Here is an 8,530-nt window from a genome sequence, read left to right on the forward strand (position 1 = left end):
ACAGAGAGAGAAAGACGGTGTCCTTGGTCATCGTCATGCAAATTCCTTAGAGTAGACGCTGAATCAGTGACAACCAACAGTTGCTCTGACTTGGTGACACAGCAGCCCAATACTTCAAAATAAGGCATTCCTAGACGGTTTGTTTTGCACATCCCGGATGTCCACGTTCCTAGTCACTTTCTTAAACTGGTTTAGTTTCTAGACGCGTTTAGGCTAAACTAGGGCGCGTTTCCACTAGTGCCTAGACCGGTTTACCAAGTGGTCTAACTAAGCTAAACTGGTTTAAGAATTGACCTGTTTCCACCTGCACTAAACCAGCTAGATGCTAACTTAAACCTAAACCGCTTTCCTAAACCTACTTCGAAGTAGGTTTAGCAAAGTGGTTTAGGTTTAACTGTCACGTGACAGTAGCGCGCTTGTTTAGATGGCTTCTGACAATGCTGTTTTGATGATATTGACTATTTTGTCGGGATAGGATTGCCCTAGAAGATGTAAGGGTCGTTAGCTAGGGGAAAGAAATCAGCAGCTACGGAGAGAGAGAGAAGACGGTGTCCTTGGTCATCATCATGCAAATTCCTACTAGCAGATGCTGAATCAGTAACAACCAACAGTTGCCTTGACTCGATGACAGACCAGCCCAATACTTCAAACTAATGCGTTCCTGGACGGTTTGTTTAGCACATCCCGGATGTGCAAATTCCTAGTGGAAACAGTCGCTTTCTTGAACTGGTTTAGTTTTAAACGCATTTAAGCTAAACTAGTTTAAGGTGCAGCTAGTGGAAACACGGAAACACGGCCTAAATGTATTATTAACATGCTACATACCAAAAACCAGGAAACCATTTAATTAACCAACCGGAAATTACTCCGGAAACACGAGAGGAATGTCACGCCCAAATAATTGCGCCCGTATGCAGCAGCTGCATGTTCCGTAACGTAACCTAGAAAGCTAGCAGTCGACGCTTTGCACTCTAGTGTTTCTTCGTTATTTATATTAACTTTACGACAGGAATACATGTGTGCGTGGTCATTATTACTTTGCGTTAATTGTCCTATCTACGCATTGGCTTCTCAAATCTTTTGGAAAAATCGCGACGACACTTCACAATAAATCCGTTTTGACCAGTCATCAGCACGAGACGTCCCGCAGCATTTCGGCTCTAATTTCGAAGCGTGAATCTAATTAGGCTATAGCCTATGTGAACGGTTCAGTCTTTAGTTGACGGAATGGCGGCGCAGTTCTCTCTTTATATAGCTCTATGGATGCATGAAGCGATCGATAAATGAGATCTGCCGCACTAGATTGGCTCTCTACAGCCTCCTTCTTCTTGTATAATATATATTATTCCTTTTCGCATGCTGTCTCCCATACAGTTGTCTAGTAGCTGTATATTGATGCAGTCTCATATTACAGTCTCATTGCCTTATCGCATGGTCTCGTCGCCTCATCTTATTGTCTCATCGCCTCATCGCATGGTCTAATTTTGACACAAATGGCACGCCATACTATGGTGTTAATTACGTTATTATAGTTAATTTCGTAATTACAATTAGTGTGCTTGGTCTGTCACCATAGCTAGTCTAGTGCATGCAAGTCGTGCAGGTAACGTTCTTAGTATAGATGAATGAGATAAAAGTAAGAATCAACATATGTAAATCAAAAAAAAGAGAGAAAAAGACAGGCCGAGTGCGTTTCTCGCCTCTAAATTAAGTTAGAGATTTACGAGCGACTTTTGGCGGAAGAAACGAGGATGTGACAGCGAGGAGTGGTCTACGGCGCGGGCAAGCTGCCATAAACACATTTTGACCAATCGAAATCCAAATTGTATTGACAGTATCCTTTGTATTATTGATACGATTGTATTTCTTCCTAGAAGAAGGTGCGAAGACAGCACGTGAATGTAACACTGTCATAAAACAATAAAGATCAATCGAGTTCTCAACACTCTATCTCAGCTCGTGAAAACTACATAGATCGATAGCTGAATTGCTGTAGCATCGTGACAACGTATGATGGCCAAGCAAAGTTCATTTCTTTTGTCTGGCTTGTTTCTCGTTTTGTTGCTACCTTCCGATGACGGACAATCGGGTGATAGCGCTTTCCTAAAAATCCTCTGTTCAAGAAACCCGTCAGCTCTTCTTGGTTTGTGCACAAACTACGCGTCGTCCTTACGGACCTGCCCTAGTACTCAATGGGGAGAGTGGAAGTTGCAAGACTTTTCTCCTTCTTCCGCTTCTAACGCTTCCTGTCCGTCAGCCAGCAGACTGTTCAGGTATAATCGTACCAAAGACGTAAGCCACTTGTCAGCAACTTGCAAGAACGAAGCAGGAGACATCTACGAAACACAAGACAGATGTAAGTTACAAAGTGTCTAGATATAACTGAATGATGTACAAACAGTTTGCTTTATTTATCGTGCATTTTACGAAACGCATTGGGGCAAGAAGCCATTTTGCAGAGGGGCATTTAATTTTTCAAACACTTGGAGCGGTGAACTAGTCCAATTAGCATATCTGTATCACAGACAGCGGTAGCGATGAAGATAAGCGTAAGCCCCAGGGTCACCGCTTCCGTCGCTATATGATTTAGCATGACTTGCCTCACTACAGACTGCGTGCATGTGCTTTGTTTTTCAGGTCCGCCAACTACAGAAGAAAAAGTGTCCGTTCTTATGCAAATTTTTGATAACGACTTTGGTCCATCTGTAGTGACAGCTCCCCGTCCAGTTCCGCGTCCTAACCCTAGGCCTCCAGGTGGTTGGAGTCGTCATAGGTATTCCTTTCGTATGGCTCCTCCGCCTCCTCCGCCTCCTTCGCCTCCTCTGCCTTCTTCGCGCTATTGCTCGTACGAGAATCCTCGAGATCTTGCTGTAGTAATTGACAGTTCCGGAAGTGTTGGACAAGCTGCATTTAGTGCGGCTGTAGACACTCTTGCAGATTTCATCGGCAACATGTGTCACGAATTCACATGTCAAGGACCTCAAACAAGACTAGCCATCGTCACTTACGGATCGGAAATCAAAGAGGCATTCAACTTCCAGTACGCAGCCGGCAGACACAGGAGCGAAGCGCAAATGATAAACGACATCAAAACAAAACCAATCTACACAGGTGGGTATACAGCTACAGGAACGGCACTGGAGTATTGTCGAGACAACATATTTCAAACAAGGTACGGCATGAGAAATAACAGTAAACGCCAGATTCTGCTTTTGACAGATGGTCATTCAAACCGAGGAACAGCACCAGGAGATGTGGCCCGTCAACTCTTCGGCGGAATGGACGTTGCCGTCTACGCCCTTGGTATTGGGTATAACATCAACCTAGATGAACTAAAATCCATAACACACACAAGAAGCAACAACAATATGCTTCACGTCATGTTGGCTTTTGCCAACTACGGTGAATTCTCTAGAATCAATGATCAGATTACAAGAAACCTCCGTGTTTTGAGAAAATCATGCATCAAAGCTTCAGTGCTTTATGACAAGAAGAAATAGAACAAACACTGCAACAAAAACATTTGTGCTGGCTTCAGTACAGAATGTCGGAAGCAAGATCCTAGATGCAATAATGTAAGTTGGTAAAATGTCTTGGACAATTAATTAAATGATGCAACGATCAGTGGAATTCTAGTTCCACAGTAACAACAGTAGTATAGATTTGTAGAATTAGATAGACGTAGTGGTGACACGCAAAATAAAGCTACTGTCTGTAAACGTCACGTGACTTAGCGAATACCAAGATAATAGACACTCGGAACGCTTGTCTCACTTCCGGTCTACTGATTATCTGCTAGTATGTGTGTAACGGAAGGCACCACTTAAGGAACAAACACGTGCAATTGCAGTTCTCACACCCAACTACGTATGCGTTACACTACTCCCCCCTAGAAACATGCTCGCTCGAGCAAAATTGAATAAACCTTTACCGGGGGCACCCGGATAGTCATTTACCTGTCCCGGATAATTTCGAGCACACCAGACCATGTCATGCGGTGGCTACACTCACCTGGGTAGGTCCTTACCTCTCCCTCACTGATTCAGCTCTCCCAGTTGGTTCCTCACAGACCAGAGCATGGCATTCAGTACATATACATAAGGTCCTTCTACCACTGAAGTAGAACAATTGCATTCAGATAGGTAAAGAGTCAAATTGCAGTCTTATAACTCCAGTCTAGTATTGCACTGCCGGGGGGGGGGGGGGGGGCACGTGCCTCTGGTGCTCCATCCTGTATCCGCCCCTGAAATTTAATTTAACTGGTGGTCGTCTGTTTCGTGGTTCTTCTGGAAGTTCTGGAGGTTGTTGGTGTACATTGGATACATTGTTGTGTTGTCCTTGGCGTGCCCGGCGGATCGGTTTCCGCTTCTTGTTCAGATGTGGCAACGTCACGTGTCCGCGTGTATCTGTGTCCTGATTCGGTGTCGCACATATTTCCCTTTCTACATCGCTTATTTCGCCATGCATGCCTTGTTTGAGACGAACAGCTATTCGAATGATATCATAGCTAGTAAATGACGGTAAAGGACATGTAGCATAGCTAGAGGCCTAGATACATAGATGAAGCTGCAGCTACAAGACGTACCCTTTGGAATATTGTGGAAACAAAATATTTCAACAATTTAGTAATATCTATAGTCAGAGGTGACAGAACAAGGGAACGGGCAGAGCAGAATCTGCAGCTAGTGAACACTAGAACTCATCCAGGAGTTTGATTAGTTATAAACGGCACCAGAGTAATCTTCCTTTTTTCTAATACAGTTTCCAGTATGTCTTCTCACAACAATATGCAGAGCAAGTTGTGGTATCTCCGGGATCCTAAATTGTCCACAGACCAATTAGCCCTTTGGTCTAATTAATTAATTAAATCAAGTGACCTGAAGAGCCACTATCGGATCACAACAGTCAAGTAAACCTAAACCAGAGCCTGTGGCCTCGTACCAGACCCTCTCGCGCTGTCGTGCCCGGTTCCCGTATAACAACGACAACGCCACAATTTGTCTGTAACACACAATAACACACAATACGGAAATCGGGCACGACGGCGCGAGAGGGTCTGGTACGAGGCTATACTGTACCTACTGCTGTATTGTTAGATCTGCGGATGGAAGGACTAGGATTTGGGTATGAAAGACTCAACTGACAGACTGCGCTGTTCTTCATCCCATCCGGTTCGCAACTAATAGCCCAGCAAGGCAACAGCTACGAACAATTAGGCCTGAGACTGTGACAAACGTACAACATACGGGACCTAACCGGCACCTTCAACCCTAGAGGCTAGCTGCTAAACCACAATACCGAGTACATTGATTCATACCTGTTCTTTAGCCTCCTTCACTTAGTATGGAAAGCCATCGTCAGCCAACAAGCACGAACAGCGCAATAAAAAGACAGTGAATGAACCACTTCAGTGCGCTAGCCCTGTAACGCACGCTACTGTGCCTGACCTAACGATTAACGGGTACGGATTAGTTGGCATTGAAAGCGATGTAGTAGTAGTTTCGGGAGCCAAGCCTTCCTCCGTGATGTCGCTCAGTGAGCACGGAGGAAGGCTTGGCTTGCGAGGCTAGTGTACTAGGTCCTCAACATCGCCCCTGTGACGACTAGAATGTCATCTAGACTACACAAAGTTATTTGAGCTTCGTGACGCGATGCACGTGCACTTGACCTAAATAGACACGTACAAACAGTGCCGTTACACGGTTACGCGATGGGCAGCGGGGTAACATGTAAATTTCGCGTGCGTGTATCATCTAGCGACACTCTAGATTTCACGCGCTTCCAGACCCAAAATCGGGAAAACAGTTAATTGGCAGTTGGATTACAATTTTAATTAGCCGCAAACTCAAATTAGGTGAGTGAGAATCAACAGACATCTCATGCTCAGAGTCAGACAACGAAAGAATGTGCACGCTAGCTAGGGTTCGAAAATTCGTGAGTTTATACGTATAAGTTCACTCTGGGATAGAAGGATAGGTTATTAGCATGTAAGAAGCGTTCCCTATGGTAATGTAGCCTGTGGCGCATGTACAGACAGATACAGCCTCGCCCCAGAAGCAATGTGGATTGCAGCCCCGGATGCGCTTCCATCATCACTACGTCTGGTCTGGTACCGCCCCTTGTGGTCGCGCTGAAGCAAATCCGGCAAAAGCTCCTCCTCATCGACTGCGCAGAAGAGCCTGGCTTGCGAGGCTAGTGCCATTGCGTGGTCTCATCGCCTCGTCTCATTGTCTTATCGCCTCATCTCATAGTCTCATCGCATGATCTCATCGCCTCATGTTATTGCCTCATCGCCTCATCTCATTGTCTAATTTTGAAAATGGCACGCCTTAGTCTAGACCAGTGATCACAAGAAGGTATCTAAGTTGTAGCTATAGTACGAAATAAGTAATTGTTAGTGACCCAAAGCTTTGAGGGCCTAACAACGAGACAGTTGAGCGAGCTATCTCTAGCATTGCAATCGACAACTTTTGTAGGTGTGGCTAAAACTAGTGATAAATTCGACCAATGGAAAAGCAGAAACTCGACGTGTCGGTATTGTTTCTGTTCTTTGTTCTTTGCGTCTAGCACATGTTTCATTAGTATCAAGGCATCAATAGGTTCTTCGAAACTGTTGGCCTGAATCAGATAGAAAAGTACATCTCGAGTGTCCAGATGATTGGAGTAAAGCTTTGGTTTATCGTGTACGTGCAACTACTCTCGGGTTTAGCCCTAGATGAAGACTCTTTGTCATCATTCTTGGACTACTTCTGTTCAAAAAATCCGTCAGCTATTCCTGGTCTGTGCAGAAATTATACATCCGTGAAAGAATGTCCTGTTACCAGTTGGGGAGAGTGGCAGTTGGAAAGCTTTTCTCCCGTTCCTCCTTCTAATGTCTCTTGTCCGTCAGCAGGCAGACTGCTCAGGTTTATGCGCACCAAAAACGTTTCTCACTTGTCACCAACTTGCAAGAGCAAAGCAGGAGAGACCTCTGAAACAGAGGACAGATGTAAGTTACCATGTGTACACATAGTCTGATATCGTGGCTTGTCCTCTAATGCATGACATGTTTACTAGGCCCACCAACTACACAAGCTAAAGTATCAGCACTGATGAAAGCTCTTGGCAACGACTTCGGCTCAGACCCAGTGACACCGCCACATCATCCTCTAGACCGGTACATGTTACCTGGAGCTTGTGTTAGACCACCACATAGAATAAAACCTCGCCACCGTCGTTGTGGCGGATGGTTGGTCACGTCCACGCCGCTATCACAAAGGCGCAGTTGCAAGTACGGAGATCCTCGAGATCTTGCCATCGTCATTGACAGCTCCGGAAGTGTCGGAAGCCTTGCATTCACTAGGGCTGTGGATACACTTGCAGATTTCATCAGCCACATGTGTCATAAATTCGAATGTGATGGACCTGAAACAAGGCTGGCCGTTGTTACCTACGGATCAATAGCTAAAACAGTATTCAACTTCAGCTACTCTGGCGCCACTCACAAAAGCAAAACAAACATCGTAAATGACATTAAAACAAAAACAAGTTACATGCATGGTTTCACGGGATCCACAGCTACAGGACCGGCTCTAGTACATTGCAGAGACAAAATATTTCAAGAAAGAAAAGGAATGAGAAGTAAGAGTAAACGTCAAATTTTGCTTCTGACAGATGGTCATTCAAACAAAGGAACAAATCCAGGAGATGTGGCCACGGAACTGCACAACAAATTGAGAATTGATATTTACGCTCTCGGAATTGGAGACAGTGTCAATATTACTGAACTGAAATCTATAACAAAAGAGAGGTCTACAATGAATCTACTCTACAACTTGCTTTTCAATGACTTCTCTGAATTCTTTAAAGTTAATGAAGTTGTTAAAGCTGATCTAGATATTGATGCGCAATGCAAGCCCGCTTCAAAGATTTACGACAAGAAGAAATAGAACAAGAAGATCCAACACCACTGCTGACTTGAATATGAAAAACGTGGTAGTAGATAGACTGTATGTTGATTAATTGGTTAGACTACGTATAAGATGACTTGGTGACTTGGTGGTTCACACATGATTGATCTATAGATCATCAGCAATCAATGCTCTATAAGACAAGATGCTAGATCGACTACTCCTGTATAATCGCACGAGAGACTTTAGTCCTATGCCACTTATCAACAAATTGCAAAGTAAAGTATAAAATGCAAGTTCCTACTTGATAAAAGTACCAGCGAGTATAATTCCCGTGTATCCGCACCTTGAAAATATATTTTCCTCTCTTGAATAGAATAATTCCCAACCCAGTACTTTCGCAACAGCATCATGACAGACGTTTGTCTTCAGAATGGGAAGCATGTCAAGCATCATACCCTTACTAAACTTTGCAGTTAATTAACTTATTTATGACTCTGATGCATTGAGTGACTCAGAACTGTTCAAAACACTAACAAAACTCCTTGCCAGTATTCCCTGAGCTAGAAACAGTAGTCCCCTCTCTCAAATAATTCCTCACCTCAACTAAGTCCCCTATCGCCCGATACCAGAAGACAATA

At 44.2% G+C, this 8,530-nt stretch overlaps 2 protein-coding genes across 3 annotated transcripts; both read left to right on the forward strand.

Moving 5' to 3' along the window:
• The first annotated feature begins 2,013 nt into the window (after positions 1-2,013).
• LOC134196853 (collagen alpha-1(XII) chain-like) lies at positions 2,014-3,704 on the forward strand. Its single transcript, XM_062666074.1, has 2 exons — positions 2,014-2,356; positions 2,638-3,704. The coding sequence occupies exons 1-2, from the start codon at positions 2,014-2,016 to the stop codon at positions 3,498-3,500; spliced, it is 1,206 nt and encodes a 401-aa protein (XP_062522058.1). The 3' UTR covers positions 3,501-3,704.
• A 2,578-nt stretch (positions 3,705-6,282) lies between these two features.
• Positions 6,283-8,143, forward strand: LOC134196496 (uncharacterized). 2 transcript variants are annotated; one of them, XM_062665638.1, is made up of 3 exons: positions 6,283-6,356; positions 6,477-6,988; positions 7,057-8,143. In XM_062665638.1, the coding sequence occupies exons 2-3, from the start codon at positions 6,655-6,657 to the stop codon at positions 7,926-7,928; spliced, it is 1,206 nt and encodes a 401-aa protein (XP_062521622.1). In that variant the 5' UTR covers positions 6,283-6,356; positions 6,477-6,654; the 3' UTR covers positions 7,929-8,143. The 2 variants fall into 2 exon arrangements, with proteins under 2 accessions (XP_062521622.1, XP_062521624.1); XM_062665640.1 differs by having other exon boundaries at positions 6,289-6,988; positions 7,057-7,789; positions 7,867-8,143.
• The last annotated feature ends 387 nt before the right edge of the window (positions 8,144-8,530 follow it).

The sequence above is a fragment of the Corticium candelabrum genome, chromosome 21 (genome assembly GCF_963422355.1).
Source record: "Corticium candelabrum chromosome 21, ooCorCand1.1, whole genome shotgun sequence".
Taxonomy (NCBI): domain Eukaryota; kingdom Metazoa; phylum Porifera; class Homoscleromorpha; order Homosclerophorida; family Plakinidae; genus Corticium; species Corticium candelabrum.

Coding starts and splice junctions, on each gene's coding strand:
- LOC134196853 (XM_062666074.1), top strand. CDS start 2,014: ATGGCCAAGCAAAGTTCATTTCTTTTGTCTGGCTTGTTTCTCGTTTTG. Junction 2,357..2,637: donor CTACGAAACACAAGACAGAT/GTAAGTTACAAA, acceptor TTTGTTTTTCAG/GTCCGCCAACTACAGAAGAA.
- LOC134196496 (XM_062665638.1), top strand. CDS start 6,655: ATGATTGGAGTAAAGCTTTGGTTTATCGTGTACGTGCAACTACTCTCG. Junction 6,989..7,056: donor CTCTGAAACAGAGGACAGAT/GTAAGTTACCAT, acceptor CATGTTTACTAG/GCCCACCAACTACACAAGCT.